Here is a 20,135-nt window from a genome sequence, read left to right on the forward strand (position 1 = left end):
CACATTGGACACTTAAATTATACAAGAAATTCACTAAAAATGGCAAAAACAGTTACCTAATTTGAAGTTCTCCACTCAAATTCAGTGAGCCGCTGGAGGAAAGTTGTGACATGAGGGTTAATGTGAACAACCTTTCACTTCACAGTGGTCCCAGGGCAACATGTTGTCATTATGCAACATAAAATAATTTCAATACTTCACTTCTTCACACTGTCTAGATAGTCATAAAGCAAATAGCTATGTACAGTTAATTATTAATGGCCTTATGTACATAAGTCCATTTTAACATATTATAATTGTACAAAATTGGGAATTATTCTGCACATTAAACACAATAGTCAGCCCAATTAAATTACCGGAGATGAATCAACTGTATGGTTATTTTGGAGTTTATAGTTTGTGCTGCTCTTAAACTTTACAGTATTGACTTCAGTATATCTGCTGTTGGTGTAGCTAGACTATATGTTGATCAGTAATATGTAATGTGAAATTTTATATTGTTACTTTGCTGGATTCACTGAGACACATGTCCAACAACCTTGGTTTATAAAGGAAATTACAGAAATTTGAGCTAACAAAACAGAGACTGGATACCTGTGTCCACGAAAAGCTCCTGTGCCAAACAGAAATTTTAATATGGTCTAATCAGCTCTATTTCATAAATGACTTCTTACCAAGCATAATCAGCCTTGGGGTGCTTGGCAGGCTTTTAACTTGCAAACTGAACAATATAAATTTGCATGCACTGAAGCCACAAAATTTAGAAATACACATAGTTGCAAGAAGTTCAGTGACCAATTACCTTTTCTAAATGACATATGCAATGCAAAAAATAAGAGTATTGTCAATAGGGACCAATTCCCAGTTTTTACATGATCAAAATTATTCACAAAAGGCTTCAATAAACAGAAAATGTGTGCCGACAAGAGAGCAGTGCACAAAAATGAAAAGATATTTGAGCTCAGTGCTTTAATGGGTTTAACATGACTCAGTCAGCACTCCGCACCGGTAGTACAAGCACACCTGAAAACACTGACCAGCTAACAGCTTTAAGCATTTGGGCGCAACCTCGGTAGTTCACCGATTCACCTGTTGCAAACATCCAAGTTTCTATATCAAGTCTCATAAATCCATCGGCTATTACCAAACTAGTCTTTTGAGTCTCCACATTCATAGATATTGACATTTTGTCTTAGCATTTGAATGAAAATATCCTGGTAGGGTAGCTTAAAAGTCAAAACAAACAGTAATAGGAACGCATTTTGAACTTCTCTCGAATAAGTGAAAAAAACACTTACCTTCAGACTGATTAGCTGGTTCCGATCCAACTTTAATGTGTCCCATGTCAGTCGGTTTTAGGGAAAAAGTGTTAAGTGGTTTCATTTAATTTTGAGATACTCCCGCATGGATGAGCAATTTGGAGTCTAGCAGAGTTATCACAAATAGCATATGATCTTCAGATATAATCCAATCAACCTTGCATTTAACCCGACTGAACATCCAGTTACCTCTGACAACTTCTAGTTGCACATGTTAACGGTCTCATCATCACTCTGTGCTGCAGCGAACTGGATCTGTGGCACAGAATAGTTGATGGCCATGTTGTTCTCCTGCTTTGCAGCTTTGTTTGAGTCTGAATTGCGGCTTAAACGTGCAAAACTAAGAGAAGCAGATCAATATTTTCTTCTTGTTGTTATTTAATGGTGGTTGGCAACCAGCGAAAGAAGCATTAACCACTCGAGCAATATTTTCTATCCCCATTGTTGTTTAGAAAGTGAATACCCGACGTGTGCGTCACATGTCACGTTGTACGTCAGGTGAAGGTGTGGTGTCGGCTATCGCACCTGTCGCATTAAAAAGCTTTAAAAACGTAACAATCGCTTTAAAAACACAACCCAACGCGCTAAACTGTGATAATGTGTTACATTATCACGTATATCAGGACATCTCTTCTGAACCAAGACGAAGTGGTGCTACAAAGGAATTATTTCTTTAGGACAGTGCATTTAATAGCAGTCTGGCCTGCAACAAAATGCACCGCTAAAAATACAATTTTCTGCTTGTCCCAGAATTTATTAATTTTGAGAGTGAAGTTGTAGGACTGATGCTGGTTAGTGGTGTAGGTTTCATGGATGTGACACCTTAACTTGTGTAAAATGACGACCAGAGCATATTATTAGGTTAGTTCACTGTAGTTAGGCAGAGGTGTCTTAAAAAGTACTACCTTATACAAAACAAATGAAGGTCCAGTATAAGAAAGAATAAGAAGAGAAAAAAGTGCTAAATGAAGTCATTTTTAAACATTACTCCAAATGTAGCCATTAGTTTTTGTTGCTGGCCATACAAAAAATAAGTATACTTCAATTATATTTCCCAAGTATACCTTACCTAGTACGTATACTAATAATGCTTCTTGGGATTATATTGGCCCCCATTTTACTACATAACAGTATTCTTGAAATTAACTTTTAAATGTACTTTTTGTTCACCATAATTGTACTAGCATAATGTCATAATGTCTACAAGAGTATAATTAAAATATACTCGACTCTATCACAATACTAACCTTACAAGTATACTATTAATTAATAGTATTAATAATGTTTCACATTGTTTGAATAAACAAATACATTTATTAATATATGAGGTTCTATTCAGTTCAAGGAATTAAATTTTAGTGTGGCTGCAACTTACACCTTAAGTTAAAAATTGTGCTGTATATTGTAGTTTATATGTTATACTACTTTCACAGTGAATCACATTTTATAGTAATACACTCTGAATGAGGATTTAAGTAATTACTCTTAGATCTACAGTAGAAAACAACAGAAATCCGGATGGTGTAATAGTATAATCTCAGTAACATCACCAATTTTTACATTTGCTGTATTTTACAGCTGTTTCCATGAGTATGGTGAGTTACTGTAAAAATAATGTAATCTCATGGAATTTTATCACAATTACATGCAAATTACAGTATTAAACTGCTAACATCCTTTAGAGTTTTTTACTGTTGATTTTGCAGTACTAAGCTATGGAAATTACTGCAAAGGCTAACAGTGTACTTAAGGGCTCTGGGTGGAATAACAATCACTAGCCAGTTATCCTGAATAACATGTGAATAGTATAATTGACCTTAACCCAAATCTAACATTGATTATAATGTGCAGAACTGACAGCAGAAAACTGACTGAACATTCCACTCATATGCAATCTTGTGCTGTCACGTTGTACTAAATAACTCCTTTCATATATCTGTAACCATCTGAGTATGGTAGAAGGAAAGAATTGAATAATGGGAAGTTTTGTTTTGCATTTTTGAAATGTTGTAAAAAGTTGTGTTACATTTATAGTTTTAGTATCTTTGAATGAATGATTGAATACTCCTCAGGTATCAGAAAAAAAATTGTCAGGTATCAGAAAAAAAATTGTCAGGTGTCAGAAAAAAAATTGTCAGGTGTCAGAAAAAAAAATGTCAGGTATCAGAAAAAAAATTGTCAGGTGTCAGAAAAAAAATTGTCAGGTGTCAGAAAAAAAGTTGTCAGGTGTCAGAAAAAAAATTGTCAGGTGTCAGTTGTCAAAAAAAAAAAAAGTCAGGTATCAGAAAAAAAATTGTCAGGTGTCAGAAAAAAAATTGTCAGGTGTCAGAAAAAAAATGTCAGGTATCAGAAAAAAAATTGTCAGGTGTCAGACAAAAAAGTTGTCAGGTGTCAGAAAAAAAATTGTCAGGTGTCAGAAAAAAAATTGTCAGGTGTCAGTTGTCAAAAAAAAAAATTGTCAGGTATCTGAACACAAGGTACCAGAGAGAAAATCTTCCTGCAGGTGGCGCTGTTGTCATGTCCCACCCGAATTGATTTCCAAATATGTCATCAACGTGTGACCGTGGGAGAGCGTAAGGTCATTGACCTCACCGGAGTTTTACCGTGGTTCAGGCTCCTAACGACACAAGGTAAGTTTAACTTTTTCTCCCTTTTGTTCATATTTTTGCCACAGTTGTGTTATATTAAGTTGCAGTTATGTTGTGAAAGTTACATATCAGAGACGGAAAGCCAGTTTTGTACGAAACCAAATCAGTACTATTTTTGTCTGGCTAATTCATTCTAGCTAGCGACAGTGGTGAAACGTGATTCAAATTTAAACTGTTCAGTAATTGTTTTGTATACATTTCAGCAAATGGACAAGCTGAAAGCTCACGAGCAGCCTGCATCCTTTCTGTCGCTCTTTTTCTTTATTTCTCTTTTCTATATTGCTACTGTCGGGATATTTTTTGATCCCGATATGTTTTTTTCTGTTGTTGTTTTTAGACTTTGCTGCAATATGTCATCTGACGATGATGAAAGGAGTATCCGACTCTGGCTGGTTCCCAATGACTAAAGTACAACTTATTTATTAACTACTGTTCACCTCTTTCATATCAAAGAAGTGTATTTTTTTGCTACACATGTTTTATTTGTGGGCACTGAATAGACGATGCTTTTAGTGTAATTGCCACATAAAAAGATTTAGTACTTTACTGGTTAATTACTTATGTTCAGTGTAAGAGGTGGGTGATCAATTAGACTGTTGTTGTTACACTTAACCTTTCAAGATATGATGATAATAACATTGTTCAACAAAGGCTTAAAACAAAAGGAAATCAGCTGTGCACTGAATTCATATGGGCATAAAATAAGGTAAGTCTGCATTTCAACAGTTTCTGTGACAACTCTCTAAAATGACAAAACATGCAGTTTGCATTTAATATAATGTAAGTCTGTGTTGTCTTTTAACAGTGAGAGGCATCTGAGACGAGTTTTAAAACTTCTAGGGTTGAAGCGAAGATGCCCCCAACGACCTTTTACTGAAATCCACAAAGCTGTGGAGGTAAGCGTTAAAACATCAGTGCAAAAAATATATATTTTCCTGAAGTCTGTGTCATGAGCTATTGTAGAAACAATAAATGTTATTTTCTGTAGTGATTAAAAAAAAAAAACATTCAATTGTCTGTTTGTTTGTTTTTTAGAGTGAGATGAAACAGTGGTCTCCTGAACAAGGAATCAGGGCAATGGTAAAGCGGGTAAGGGATGTCAGAGGAGTGCGGCCTTGTTACAGGTTGGTTAAATAGTGTGTATATGATCAAGTGTTCTCTTGTTTTACTGTTGAGCTCAGAGTAAAATCTATTGTTACTGTAGAGACGATGTTGCTAATATAATGAGGTATATGGATGCAAGTGGTCTTCAGAGGAGATCTCCTGGAAAGAAGAAAATTCCCCGTCGGAATTACATCAGCCGTGGTCCAAATGACACACGGCACATTGATGGTATTTATTTTATCTTTTCAATTAACCTTCCAAACATGTTTTGATGGTACTTCTGTTGAAACAAATTGTAATTATTATTTGTTGTTTCATATAGGCAATGATAAACTGAAGTTCTTTGGAATGTGGATACATTTGGGGATTGATGGGTAGGTTTGAATATGGCATTCGCTACTTAATTTATTATATTCAGTGATAGTACAAAGTTGCTTCAAGATAAGGATGTGCGGTAAACTGAGGTGTTATCTCTCCTGAGTAGTCTAGGGCAGGGATGGGCAAGTCCAGGCCTCGAGGGCCGGTGTCCTGCAGGTTTTAGATGTGTCCTTGATCCACAGCTGATTCAAATGGCTAAATTACCCTCACAACATGTTTTGTAGTTCTCCAGAGGCCTGGTAATGAACTAATCATTTTATTCAAGTGTGTTTACCCAGGGTGATATCTAAAACATGCAGGACACTGGCCCTCGAGGTCTGGATTTGGCCAAGCCTGGTCTAAGGGACCAAGATAAAGTATGAATAGTGAAGGAGGATTCAAGATGGCGGTTTTTAAAAGGCTTATTTCCTGCTAGTCTTAAAGTTCCATTTCAGACTGGCAGTTAATTTCAGGGAGGGCCAAGACCAACACAACAAACAAAACATCCCTGATATAAAGTAAACAGAATTTAACTCCAAAGAAAATAAAATGTACAATTTACGATAACCTACCTAACCAACACATAAACAGGAGAATACAAGGGATTACAAAACAAAAGGCAGCTCTCCCCTCGCGTCAGTCTGAACACAGTCAAGAGTCACATTCAATTCCAAAGGCATGTAAGCCTACACAACTATGGCAGTCAAAATGGCCGGAGGAACCAGAAACAACGCCTAGACATAATACAATGGAAAACCAGCATACTCTTGGGGAATGTAACAAAAACCAAACATAGTGCCAAAACATGATTAAATCATATGTACAAGTGGCCACTTTTCTGTTTCTTTCTTTTCAGATTTTCCAGGAAGGTTCTATGGCTAAAGGTGGGCACATCCAACCGCAAGCAAAACTTTGTGGCCAGATACTTCTTTGAGGCTGTTCAAGAACAGGGTGGTATGCAATATACTAAAAAATGGGGGGTTAAAAAAGATTACATTTTGTTAATAAATTTATTTTTTCATCATTCACTAATTATCTTCAGTTTGTGTCTTTAGGCTGTCCTCAAATGATTCGGGGGGACAGAGGAAAGGAGAACCTTGTTGTGGGTCAAATGCAGATGGCATTTCACATGCGAGATCTTGGGAATCAGGCATGGAGGTGCTTCAGAATGGGGACATCAGTGCACAACCAGGTATGTCTTTAAGCTGGTAAATGACTATTTCTAAAGTAACAACCTGACAACAAAACTGATAATGTCATGTTTCTGTTGTTTAGAGAGCTGAATGTTTCAACAGTATTTTAAAGCGGACATGGATTAAGAAATGGCTGACAACATTTGAGGTAAAGCAAATCTTTCACCTGTAAAACCTATTAACAAAGAGTAGCCATCCAAATTTCGTTAAACATACGATGGATTAGTTTATCTGAAAACACAAGGCCAGAATCTGTGTTTATGTACATCTGTACCTTTTCACTAATGAAATTCTCACCTTCACAACTTATGTCTTTTTCAAAACAACATGCGTAGGCCATGATGGAGTCTGGGATCCTTGAACTGGACAATCCTGTGCACATGTAAGTCAATATTTTTAGACATGAAAAATAATCAAGCAGCAGTATGAAAGTATGTGGTCTAGGAATGCCTTTGTTTTTTGAGTACTGATTAAAATTTAGCTTTTACTTATTCTACCTCAAAGAAGCAGATGAACATATTAATTTTTTAATTCTCCTTTTTCATAGCAACTGCTTGCAGTACTCACACTTGCCACTGCTTCAAAGAGACTTAAAAACGGAGCAAACAGTTTGGAACACCCATGACATCCGCAAGCAACGCAATGCACCTGGTCCATTTGGGAAACCCGACCTTCTGTTTACCTCACCACCTCCTGGTATGTCATTTGAAAGCCTGTGGGGTTTTATTTTTTTGTTTGTTTTTTAACTTTCATTAGTTTACTTTTACTTTGATATAGCACTCTTCACAGGATAAAAACCACAAAGTGGCTTCACAATAATATAAAACAGATAAACATAAAACAGCACAATCGAACATACAGAATAAATGCAATCAAGGAAACGTAATGATGGAGGCAGAGCATTCCATGACCTGGGAGCCACCGCTTTGGAAGATCTCTTGCCTCTGGTCTTCTGGTGGGACTACTAACAGCCATTGATTAGATGATCACAGGCTGGGAGAGGGAGCGTGGGGTTCTATAAGATCAGAAATTAAGGCAGGAGCTTCACGATTCGGAGCATTGAAATTCATTACTAAAATTTTTAAATGAATTTTCTAAAATATACTGGAAGCCAGTGTAATGAGCGTAAAACTGTTATAATGTGCTTTCTCTTTTGTGTCTTCCGAAGAAGCCTACTTGTAGTACAATAAGAGATTTCTGAATTTCTACTGTCAATACTAAAATGGCTTCATATTGACACCTTTAACTAAAAATTTATCTAAATGTTTGAGTGATATTTCCATCTTTAAGTTTCTGTAATAACATCTGTAAACACTGACTGCTTCTTATACAGGTTCTAGAACAGCTTTGTCATTATTCATTTATTTTTAACATTCAAAGTGAACATCTTTTCAATATTGTCTTTCATTCGCAGGATATGGCAATGTGCTGCACATTGTTGACCCAGACCTTTTAGACTATGCCAAGCAATTAATCTGTGAGAGGGAAGAGCCTTCACTGGTAGCAAACCAGGAATTCAGAGACATGTGCCAGAACATTTTAGAAAACAGCCAGTTTCCCTGCACACCTGATGGTTGCCTTGCTGCATACCTCATGCTAGTCCAAGAGCTCACAACTGCCATGAACAGAAATGCAGTTCCTACACTTTCTACGTTTGCCGAGGCAAATGACATATACATCTTTCTGAAGAGAGAGAGGATGGAAGGTGCACCAGTAAACATTTCCAATGACCAATAAAATCATACAACAGTGTTTGTTAACATTTATTTATCCTTGTTTAGAATCAACAGGTAATTTGAAAACTGTCTGACCAACAAAATGTACAATAAAATGTTGAAATACAATTGACAAGGTGCCATCTTTCATAATGATTCAGTGTTTCATTTACCACAACTTTTGTTAACAATAATGTAGAACATAATTCACATTGAAAGACTTTTGAACTGCAGACTGTAGCAACATTACCACTTGTAGCCATATCGGCTCGTAAGATCAAGGCCTGACTTGAGAAACTTAACAACATCAGATGCGGAAGGCCTTGAGTCTGGGTCATAGCTCACCAAACCACCAAGAAAACTGTTTTTGTCACTGAGATGTGATAGGGCATGTGGTGGGGTTTTGGTGGCCATTAGTGCAGCCAGTTCTCTTTGTTTTTTAACCATCCACGGAGCGGAACCCGTCAGGATCTCCAGATATGTGGCTCCGAGGGACCACATGTCTGTCTGGAACGAGGCCTCTTCAAACATCAGTATGCATTCAGGGGCCATGTAAAGATATGTGCCACCAGCTGGACCAGTAGCCTGGGCAGTGAACTTACTCCCTTGACGAAGCATCACAGTGTCTCTTATGTTTGCCATGCCCCAGTCTGTCAGGACTGCCTTCTTAGAAGGGTGGTGAACCTATAAGGTATACATATGAGAACTTACCAGGTTGTCTAAAATTTCACAAATGTTATCAAAAATGTCATTCCAAAGACCACAGCTCATAATTGGGGGGAAAAAAAAAACCCTCAAAGCTTTTAGCACCCAGATCACCCAATCACTGCAGATTTATTCTGAGATTGTTTATTATACCCAACATTAAAATTAACAGATTGGTTAATGATCCAACCCGGTTTTATAGTCCTGTGCATTTTTTAATCCCCATTCCACTTAAGCAAGTGGTACAGACTAATAAAATAATAGAAACTTTCAGTTTGTAAAGCCTAAACTTACAACATGTTTGGGAATTTTGTAGGTGTGCAAGAACCAACATATTAAAGAAAAATTGGACTATTAAAGAAACAATGTAAGGCTTCTTACTTTAAAAAAAAAATCCTTTATATGAATATGCCAGAAAAGTTTCTCATTGTTCAAATGTAGTGTTTAATAGACTGAAGAGAATAAAGTTAAATAAATAATATACTATTTTTATTTTGATCTTCAAAAACAAAGTGGAGAAAAAGAAAAATACAATATGGCTTACCATGACATTTGCTGGCTTTATATCCTGGTGAATGATTCTCTGTGCATGGATGTACTCTACTGCCATGGATAAGTCCAGTGATATGAAACCGGCATCATCCCCTTCAAGCTATCAAGACAATATATAATATTAATAAAACAATGCATAGCCAGGTGTGACAATCTAACATGTCTACCACTGGAAATGTATTACTTCAAATAGGATTAGTATTCAAATGCAACTGCTCGTGAGCTTTCAGCTTGTCCATTTGCTGAAATGTATACAAAACAATTACTGAACAGTTTAAATTTGAATCACGTTTCACCACTGTCGCTAGCTAGAATGAATTAGCCAGACAAAAATAGTACTGATTTGGTTTCGTACAAAACTGGCTTTCCGTCTCTGATATGTAACTTTCACAACATAACTGCAACTTAATATAACACAACTGTGGCAAAAATATGAACAAAAGGGAGAAAAAGTTAAACTTACCTTGTGTCGTTAGGAGCCTGAACCACGGTAAAACTCCGGTGAGGTCAATGACCTTACGCTCTCCCACGGTCACACGTTGATGACATATTTGGAAATCAATTCGGGTGGGACATGACAACAGCGCCACCTGCAGGAAGATTTTCTCTCTGGTACCTTGTGTTCTGATACCTGACAATTTTTTTTTTGACAACTGACACCTGACAATTTTTTTTCTGACACCTGACAATTTTTTTTCTGACACCTGACAACTTTTTTGTCTGACACCTGACAATTTTTTTTCTGATACCTGACATTTTTTTTCTGACACCTGACAATTTTTTTTCTGACACCTGACAATTTTTTTTCTGATACCTGACTTTTTTTTTTTTTGACAACTGACACCTGACAATTTTTTTTCTGACACCTGACAACTTTTTTTCTGACACCTGACAATTTTTTTTCTGACACCTGACAACTTTTTTGTCTGACACCTGACAATTTTTTTTCTGATACCTGACATTTTTTTTTCTGACACCTGACAATTTTTTTTCTGACACCTGACAATTTTTTTTCTGATACCTGACAATTTTTTTTCTGATACCTGACTTTTTTTTTTTTTTGACAACTGACACCTGACAACTTTTTTTCTGACACCTGACAATTTTTTTTCTGATACCTGACTTTTTTTTTTTTTTGACAACTGACACCTGACAATTTTTTTTCTGACACCTGACAACTTTTTTGTCTGACACCTGACAATTTTTTTTCTGATACCTGACATTTTTTTTTCTGACACCTGACAATTTTTTTTCTGACACCTGACAATTTTTTTTCTGACACCTGACAATTTTTTTTCTGATACCTGACTTTTTTTTTTTTTTGACAACTGACACCTGACAAATTTTTTTCTGACACCTGACAATTTTTTTTCTGATACCTGACAATTTTTTTTTTGACAACTGACACCTGACAATTTTTTGTCTGATACCTGACTTTTTTTTTTTTTGACAACTGACACCTGACAATTTTTTGTCTGATACCTGACGATGTCCTAAAATGTACACCGTACTCCTGGAGTGCAGTTAGTTTTCCGTGAACTTCAATTGTCATTTTGAGTATCAAAGTACTAAAAGTATACACTGTTGCAGAGATGTAACTGTGAATTAGTGCTCTTGTTGCCTCCAAAATGTATAGTTCTATCAGTCACAACAGATGTGTGAGCTGTATACTGTTTTTTGTGTGTACAATATACGTGTGTGTGTGTGTGTCTGTGTGTTTGTTTATGCATGAGTGAGTCATGGTGACAGGGTTGCTCGTGAGGCAGGCGCTCTGGCACTATGACAGAATGAGGTCGCCACACTACAGAATGACACGCTCACCATGTCAGCCTCTCTTTCGCGTACACACACACCTCACCATGTCCCTGAATAAGTCAGCTTGGATAATAGTGATGCCTTTGGCTGTGAAACTTTGCCCCTCTCTCAAACATACACATAAACAAAGAAGAGAGAGTTTGCATAGGTGCACAAAACAATGATATGGTTACGCAGGAGTCCTAGCTGAGTCACGGTTTAGAAAGTCCTTTTTAGGTATTTTTGTTTCTTTAAAACTGTTACCACATTATGTGCCATGTCAGAAGAGTTTCTTCTCTGAAGAAAGGACAGTAAAGGAGAAGTCCCATTTCCCACGTTTGGCGTAGTGTGTTGCATCATGGGAATGATCAGAAGAGGCAGGATGAGTCTGAGATTATTCAGACTGCTTGGCTGAAACTACATCTATTGTATTACTCTTATTTAACACAGTCGTGCTCTACAGGTGGGCTGATAGTGGTGGTGGTGTGTCATTTCTGGAACGACTACAACGCATATTGATCACAGTTAATTGAAAAGCAAAAGGGAGGGTGAATATGTGGGGGAGGGAGTAACGGCAACAGCCAGTGCTGGAAATAAAGCTGTAATTGTGCGAGTGTCAAGCATACAGGAGGAACAGAACGGAGCTTACCTCAAGCACTAAATTAACAAAGGATAACCTTAAGGTGTTAGTGGTGTCTCAGGTATTAGTCATCGGTTATTTCAGCAGAAACCACCTCATTTCCATTTCAAGATAACTCTTTGTGGATATCAAAAAGAATTAAATAGAATAAATATAACAGTTTATTAGCGATGAAATCAATTTATAGATCAAAATGTATTCTAAAGTTTTGTCTCATCAAAGTTGCCACTTTTGGCTGTCATAACAGCTGAACACACCCTTGGCATTCGTCATACAACAGAAATCAAATAGTTTTCATAAAGTTCTTCCCATATCTGTTACAGAAGTTGCCATCCTTTTTGTATAAAGTTGGGGTCGGCTTCATCCTCTGTGGCCCCTCTGCTTTGGGGTGTGCCACAGGGATCTATTCTTGGGCCATTATTGTTTTCACTGTACCTTTTGCCTCTTGGCGTGATTTTACAAAAACATAAAGTGTCATTCCATTTATATGCAGATAACTTCCAGCTTTATTTACCTTTTAGTCATTCTGATAGTCTCCCAAGTCGACCACTGCTTGACTGCCTTAGTGATGTTAAAGCATGGATGGCAAAAAACTTTTTAAATTTTAATGATCGGAAGACGGAAGTGATCTTATTTGGCCCAAATCGTTTTTCTCACTCTCCAGATGTTGATCTTGCAGCTTTGACTTCCCATTTAAAGAGTTCGATCACAAATCTCAGAGTAAAAATTGATTCTGCACTTACCGTTGATAGTCACGTAAACAGGGTGGCAAAATCAGCATTCTATCACGTCAGATGTTTGATGAAGGTTAAGCCCTTTCTTTACAAGTGTGACTTGGAAAGTGTTATTCATGCCTTTATCACTTCACGCTTAGATTATTGCAATTCTCTTTTAATAAGGGTTGGGCAGGGCACTTTGTCACGCTTGCAACTAGTGCAAAATGCCGCGGCACGATTTTTAACTGGCAGAAGGAAATTCAACCACATCACTCCCTACATTGGCTTCCAATTGATTTTAGGATCCGTTTTAAAGTCCTTTTATTGGTGTTTAAATCTCTAAATGGTCTGGAACCTACTTATTTGTCCAACTTGTTGAAGCTCCATGTCCCCACTCGTTCCCTTTGGTCAGCTGAGCAGTTGCTGCTTTCGGTCCCAAAGTCATAGCTGAAACTTAGAGGAGACCGAGCGTTCTCTGTTGCAGCGCCGATGCTTTGGAATAACCATCCTCTCAATATTAGACAGGCTACATCAGTGCCAGTTATCATTAAGTCCTTATTAAAAACCAATTTTTATTCCCTGGCTTTTAACTCTGTGGATAACTGACATTTTATTAATTTTATTGCTATGTCTGATTTTGGCTATTTTATTACTATATTTATATTTGTATTGTACAGCACTTTGGTCTACCGGGTGTGTTTTTAAAGTGCTATATAAATAAATGATAATGATTAATGTGTGGCACTTATAGATTGCTTTGCTTTCACTCTTCCATCCAGTTCATCCGAAACCAGCTCGATGGGGTTTAAGTCTGGAGACTGTGCCGGCCACTCCATGTTTTCAAGCTTGCCATCTTGTTTTTTCTTTCCTGAGGTAGTTCTGGCATAGCTTGGACTTATGTTTTGAGCCATTTTCTTGCTGTAGGATGAACCCCAGACCAACTAGTCACATACCAGAGGGTATTACATGGTGCTGCAGAATCCTATGGCAGCCGTTTTGGTTCAGGGTGCCTCTCGCTCTGTACAAGTCACCGATCCAGCAAAACAGCCCCAGACCATTACACTTCCTCATACAATTTTGACAGTTGAGGCCACAAACTGTACAACAACACCGTACAAAGATCCTGCGTGATGAAGCGAAGATTTAACCCTTGTATGGTGTTCGGGTCTGTGAGACCCGTTTTCAGTTTTTCTCAAAAGAAAAATGAAACAATTAATTATTTTTTCAACCTGAAATTCATTGGCTTTGGCTTATTTTCTGTGAAGAACATAAATCTGAACAAATTTTCAATGGCCTCATACTGTACCTCCCCCCACGCATTTACATTACATACAAGGTGTTCGGGTCCACTGGACCCAGGTCTAATAAAAGTGTTGAAAGTGCAGGTCCTGTGTTCCCACACTCTGTCTTCCTCCTTTCTGGTGCTGCTGATAGTGTTTTCTTCCCCTCCTGCTCCGCACAAAGTTGCAACATTGTTGAAAATTCAACTATCAACACCGTCTGCTCTGACATTCCCACACATTTTACCCTCTTTCTTGAGGGATCCAAATTTTATTTTCTCATACCCTGTCCCTCCTGCAAATTAGGGGCATAATACTATAAATAAGACTTTGCCAGTGTGGTTCTTTATCACAACTGATCAAGATGGCAAAAGATTATCTGCTGCGAGGGCCATCCAATTGATTTTGGAAGAGAGAGGGGCTTTGGATGATGATGTTGACAAAGAGGTTTCAGAATATTTCACATTTCTGAAAATTCAGAGTCTGACAGTGACTTTGAAGAAGAGGATGAGGTTGAGCACCATTTAGTAACAAAACGAAGACGAGTACCCCATCAGCAGCCAGCTCCAGGACCAGAACAAGCCCACCAGACAGCAAGTGAAGAAATATGGATGTCAATAACTGGTGAAATTGAATGGTCTTCTTGCCCAAGAAATGAGCCACCCTACAGAGCTGTTACTGTGATAAGCCAAGGCCAACACGGCTGACAGTTATTCATGTGCAGGACATCAAGTCTTCATTTGAGCTTTTCATCGCAGATTCCATCCAGAAAATTATTCTGGTCTGGTTTGCAGACCGATACCGATACGTAATATCGGATCGGTCCATCTCTAGTTTGCAGTAATCTAGAATGAAGGTGTGTTTTTGGAGAGAGGTGGAAGGAGATGGACCAAATTGATCTACAGGCCTACTTTGGGGTTCTTATCTTTGCAGGAGTTTTCAGGTCCAAAGGGGAATCCACAGAATCTTGTGGGATGCAGAAACCGGCACGAACCTTTCCATGCATCAATGTCTCTGGAAAACTTCAACAAAATTTCCAGGATTATCCATTTTGATAACCGAGATGACAGACCAGCTCAACGGCAGAGAGACAAGCTAGCTGCCATCAGGACAGTGTGGGATAAGTGGGTGCACCACCTCCCCCTGTTTTACAACCCTGGGCCCAATGTCACCATTGATGAGCGGCTGATGTCATTTAGTTGTGACACATGTTGCTTCACGTGTAAATGTGTTGTGTCTTTCCACTCACTTCACTTGATTATAACTGATTTATTTTTTTATAACATTTTATAAAAAAAAACAAAAAACGAGAAGCACATTAATTCATAAATGTGATCTAACAAAGGTAAAGGGAAAAAATTAACCCTGTTTGCTGTTCATATGGCTTGTAATTGGGATGAAGTAAACATCTGTTGAGTAATTTAACATAAAATTGTTTGATAGAGTTAATTTGGAAAGCCAAAACTCTAGCGGGTCCACCAGACCCATGAACACTGGCTGAGTAACAAAAATATGAACACCACACAAGGGTTAAAATTTTGATTCATCAGTCCAAAATACCAGTCTTCAGTAGTTCAATGGTGGTGTTTCATGGCCCAGGCAAGCCTCTTTGTCTTATTCTGATGTCTTACCAATGACTTTCTTGCTGCAACTAGTCCTGTTAAACCTGTAGCTCAAAGTCTTCTCTGTTCACAGTCGAACCTGAGACTTGCTTACTATGACCACTTTTAAGCTCTGCTTGAAGCAGTTTTCCTGTGAGCTGCCTATGACACAAGCTGTTAACTCTCAGAAACTTGTCCTCTGATTCAGTTGTGGCTTTGGGTCTTCCAGACCTCTTCCTGTCAGAGTTTGACCCAGTTTCTGAGTGCCTTTTGATGGTTAAGTCAACTGCACTCACTGACACCTTGACTTTCCTTGCAATTTCCCTGTAGGGAAGACATACATTTTTAAGTGTTATCATGGTCCGTCTCTCTTCCTGTTAGTTGCCTTTTTCTCGCCATTTTTGTATCAACACACTACTTTCTGCAGTACAATACTGTTCAACTGATGGTCACGAGGGTATGGTACCAGGGTGTGTTCCAACACTGCTTTCATGCAGACAGAGAGGGTTATAAGTAATGCAGAAAAGCTGGAACACCTGTAGTAATTAGTAGCAACAGCTTTCAAGACTTGATCAATCTCCATTGCTGCAGAACATCTTTAAATTGTTAACTCATTTTGTGTTCCCTGAAAAAGGCATTTTTTTGTGTAAGTCTGAAATGTACATTATTTTTCAGTTTTGGGTGACCTTACCTTTTTTTTGGCAGTTCACCAATTACCTTTGTACCCTTTCAAGCTATTCATTGGACTTGAACGACTTGAATTACAATAAATAACTGAAAACATTTGGGTTTTCTTAAACTGGAAGTGTAATTTTAAACATAAGAATGACTTTTATTACTTGTGTAAAATTCTCTTCCAGTCAGTACCAGACTACCTTCACTCCACTGACAGTCATACATACATAGTGCCTCCACCACGTTTGACATATAATGTGGCATGTGTTGTATTATGAGATGTTTCTCTCCTACACATTTTCCTCTTCCTACTATTCTGATACAAATTGTTTAATCTATCCAAAGAATTATTATTATTATTCAGAACTTTGAAGGTGCTTAAGATACTTTCTGGTACAGTAGTGACAATTAAACCATCCCCTCTATTTCTTTTCATAAAGGGTCTCTTGGTATTGGAAATATGATACTTCTACCCCCTTATGTTTTGTCTGACTTGTTAGAGCTGGTCAGTGTATTCATTGATTCAAGAATGAACCAACTTGTTGATTTAGCCACCACCAAAGGCTTTAGGTCTCCAAAAAACCATGGTGAGAGCCATTATCCACAAATGGAAAAAGAGCACAAAGACTTGCCTCACATTTACCAAAAAACATCTGGATAATCTCCAAGACTTTTGGTACAGTACCGTATTCTTTGAACTATCCATCCATTCGCTTCCGCTTATCCTTTTCAGGGTCGTGGGGGGGGCGCTGGAGCCTATCCCAGCTGTCATAGGGCGAAAGGCGGGGTACACCCTGGACAGGTCGCCAGTCTGTTGCAGGGCCAACACACAGGGACAGACAACCATTCGCGCTCACATTCACACCTAGTGACAATTTGGATTATCCAATTAACCTATCCCCACAAGCTGCATGTCTTTGGACGGTGGGAGAAAGCCAGAGTACCCGGAGGGAACCCACGCAAACACGGGGAGAACATGCAAACTCCACACAGAAAGACTCCGGCCTGATATTGCAATTGAACTCAGGTCCTTCTTGCTGTGCGGCAACAGTGCTAACCACCATGCCACCGTGCTGCCTATTCTTTGGACTAACAAGAAAAAAACATCCTAAAAAAAACATTATACCAGCAGTCAAACATAGTAGTGATAGTGTTCTTTTGGACCTGGAAGAATTGCCATAATTGATGGAACCATGAATTCCGCTCTTTATCAAAATATCCTGAAGGAAAAAGTCAAGCCATCAGTTCATGCTCTGAAGCTTGCACTCGGGTTATGTAAGAAGACACTGGCATGACCTTAAGCAAATTGTTCACTCTCAAAAACCCTCCAACACGGCCAAATTAAAATAACTTTGCAATGAAGTGATGTGATGTGAAACACTGATTGCCAGTTATCAAAAACATATTGCAGTTTCTCTAATGTAATGGATTTTTTTTTTTTAATCATTTTTATTCAGTTAATGGGGTGACTAGATTCTTTGATGTGGCCTAGAAGCCACAACACAAAAACTGCACAAATTTAAAAGACAAAACAGCTCTTTGGCCTTAAATGAGAGGAACTTTGATTTGATTTTACTGCAGTGTTTGCCAGTACTATTGCTGGCAACTTGCTGACAGAAGTACATTACTTTTCTGGCATCATAACCCGACTACTCTCTAAAAGTATCACAAGAAGCACTTCAAATTTATAGTTTTACAAAGTCGTAGTTTATCTTCTTGGAAGAGTGTTCCTGATTTATCATCAACTGTTCAAGTTTTGTTTGGACTTTGTTGCCCTTGCAGTGTTCTCTGGTCATTTTCTTTTGATTTTGTTATTGTGCTGTGCTGCTCTTTAGGCCTTTGTAGTACTGTTATCAAAGGGGCTCAGAGATTGAACCGTGTTCTGCTGAATAAAATATTTAGCAGCTGATCTTCTGCAAATACTCAAGCAAAAGAGATAGAAAGGAGAACTCTGCTCTTGTACTTCTGTTCGTATCTTATTTTCTCATTTGTGTGTGTGTGTGTGTGTGTGTGTGTGTGTGTATAGGTGTGTGTATAGGTGTGTGTTTCTGTGTGGCAAAGTTTGAAGTTCCCTTTAGGTCGCTTCCTATCTCTCTTCTTGGCTTGCATAGCCCTGCAGCTCTGCAGAATGGAGTTGTGCCCTGATTATTTTTACTTGTAGCATCTCTGCACTTCTGCACACTGTCAGAGTAATGCATAGACCTTATCTTCCACAGATACCTCTCTGCATATGAACTTAGCCTTGGGCAGACTACAAAAGGATAACAGTACAGATTTGGGCACAGGGGAGAGAAATGGTAAGTGGAGAAGGAGGGAAGGAAGAAGGAAAGAAGAAGTGCAAAGGATTAGTTCACCTGAACAGCTGATAAGACCCAAAATGGCTGGAAAACTTTTGCTTATAATTTAATAACAACATTTGTTTCTCTTGTCTCTTGGGTTTTGCATTTCATTATAGAGATAGGATAAAGTATTGAAAAGTAATGGGATGAATTTTAATGAAATGTTTGAGGATTTTTGTTTTTTAAAAATCTTTAATGCACCGATATAGAGGGCACAAAGAAACCCGGCCATGGGGGTGGGGAGGTTCACTGTACTCTTAGTATCTGTCCAAAGCTTATGTAAATGGAAAGGGCTGAGTCAAGAAGAGCATCCAATGTAAAATCTTGGCCAAATCAAATATTTGGATCATAACAAATGAGATTTCCATACCAGATAAGTTTGGGCCTGAGATAACAATGACCATCTCTCATGCTGTTCCCCAACAGAGTACAACTGTGCTGCTGTTGGCAAAGGCAACTGAAGAAAAAACTGATAAGACCTCTTAGGAAGCAGCAAAAGCCAAGCCAAAGTTTGGAGGTAATAGTAGTGACTTTAAATGTAGCGAGTATGGTTGGTAAAGGGAGAGAATTGGCTGATATGACGAACGGAAGCAGGTCAGATATATTTTGTGTGCAGGAGACCATGTAGAAGGGAAGCAAGGCCAGGAGCATTAGAGTTGAATTCAAGCTGTTCTACCGTTGATAGGAAAACATATGGAGTAGGGGTAATCTTGAAGAAGGAATGTGTAAATAGTGTTGTGGAGGTGAAGATAGTGTCAGACAGGACCACGAGTTTGAAGCTGGAAATCGAAGGTGTGATGTTGAATGTTCCCCACAGGTTGAATGTCAGAGGAGAAAGAATCAATAGAGAGTGTGCCCAGGTGAGAGAGATTGATTGGACTTTAATGGTATCTAGGTCAAAGAAAGAAACAGAGATGATGAGGAGGTGTTGGGTAGGTATGGTGTCAAGGAGAGGAATGCAGAAGGACTGCTGGTAATGGATTTTGAGAAAAGGATGGAAATGGCTGTAGTGAACATGTGTACCAAGAAGAAGGTGGAACATGTACATATAAGAGTGGAGGAAGGTCCAATTGGAAAGCAATTGGAGACGGCGAGGTCGAGTCGTAAGAATGTACTCAGGCAGCATCAGCTAGTCTGTAGGATGACGCTGGAAACCAAGAAGAGGAAGCAAGTGAAGGCAGAGCCAAGTATTACATGGATAAAGTTGAAGAAGGAAGATGGAATTCAGGTAGGAGTTGAGACAAATTCTGGTTGGTAGGGAAGTATTCTCAGATGACTTTGAAAATATAATTGTAGTGTGCTGACTAAAATGGCCAAACTTTGCTGGGGAAAGCGTACAATAAAAGTTAAGAGAGGAAATGTTTGGCTGCATGAGTAATAGAGAAGTATGTGAGGGGTGCAGGACATGTATAAGGACAGCAAAATAGAGTTGAGGTGTGTGGTAGAAGTGACAGATGGGTTTGAGATGGGTGTTCAACTATATCAGAGATCAGCTCT

At 38.3% G+C, this 20,135-nt stretch overlaps 2 protein-coding genes across 2 annotated transcripts; one reads left to right on the top strand and one right to left on the bottom strand.

The window, feature by feature from the left end:
* The first annotated feature begins 3,793 nt into the window (after positions 1-3,793).
* On the top strand, positions 3,794-8,426 carry LOC146683372 (uncharacterized). The gene is made up of 13 exons (XM_085446349.1): positions 3,794-3,949; positions 4,305-4,342; positions 4,589-4,673; positions 4,773-4,863; positions 5,003-5,091; positions 5,172-5,299; positions 5,394-5,445; positions 6,285-6,382; positions 6,484-6,620; positions 6,704-6,769; positions 6,957-7,003; positions 7,169-7,317; positions 8,036-8,426. The coding sequence occupies exons 2-13, from the start codon at positions 4,318-4,320 to the stop codon at positions 8,356-8,358; spliced, it is 1,290 nt and encodes a 429-aa protein (XP_085302475.1). The 5' UTR covers positions 3,794-3,949; positions 4,305-4,317; the 3' UTR covers positions 8,359-8,426.
* LOC146683373 (uncharacterized) lies at positions 8,057-10,142 on the bottom strand. The gene is made up of 4 exons (XM_085445547.1): positions 10,114-10,142; positions 9,949-10,012; positions 9,586-9,693; positions 8,057-9,020 (listed from the first exon to the last, which is right to left on the bottom strand). Exons 1-4 carry the CDS (start codon positions 10,140-10,142, stop codon positions 8,583-8,585), a joined length of 639 nt encoding a protein of 212 aa, XP_085301673.1. The 3' UTR covers positions 8,057-8,582.
* Positions 10,143-20,135: the final 9,993 nt, after the last annotated feature.

Source organism: Copadichromis virginalis, linkage group LG22 (genome assembly GCF_057382275.1).
Source record: "Copadichromis virginalis isolate Kocher_CV1m ecotype Utaka linkage group LG22, C_Virginalis_male_GT1.1, whole genome shotgun sequence".
In the NCBI taxonomy this organism is placed as follows: Eukaryota; Metazoa; Chordata; class Actinopteri; order Cichliformes; family Cichlidae; genus Copadichromis; species Copadichromis virginalis.

Bases quoted from the DNA above. Each gene is read 5' to 3' on its own strand.
- LOC146683372 (XM_085446349.1), top strand. From the start codon at position 4,318: ATGTCATCTGACGATGATGAAAGGA. The intron at 4,674-4,772 runs GTAAGTCTGCAT...GTCTTTTAACAG, and splicing joins TCATATGGGCATAAAATAAG to TGAGAGGCATCTGAGACGAG. The intron at 6,383-6,483 runs GTATGCAATATA...TTGTGTCTTTAG, and splicing joins GGCTGTTCAAGAACAGGGTG to GCTGTCCTCAAATGATTCGG.
- LOC146683373 (XM_085445547.1), bottom strand. From the start codon at position 10,142: ATGTCATCAACGTGTGACCGTGGGAGAGC. The intron at 9,694-9,948 runs GTACGAAACCAA...TTGTCTTGATAG, and splicing joins AGAGACGGAAAGCCAGTTTT to CTTGAAGGGGATGATGCCGG. The intron at 9,021-9,585 runs GTAAGCCATATT...TATACCTTATAG, and splicing joins TAAAGCCAGCAAATGTCATG to GTTCACCACCCTTCTAAGAA.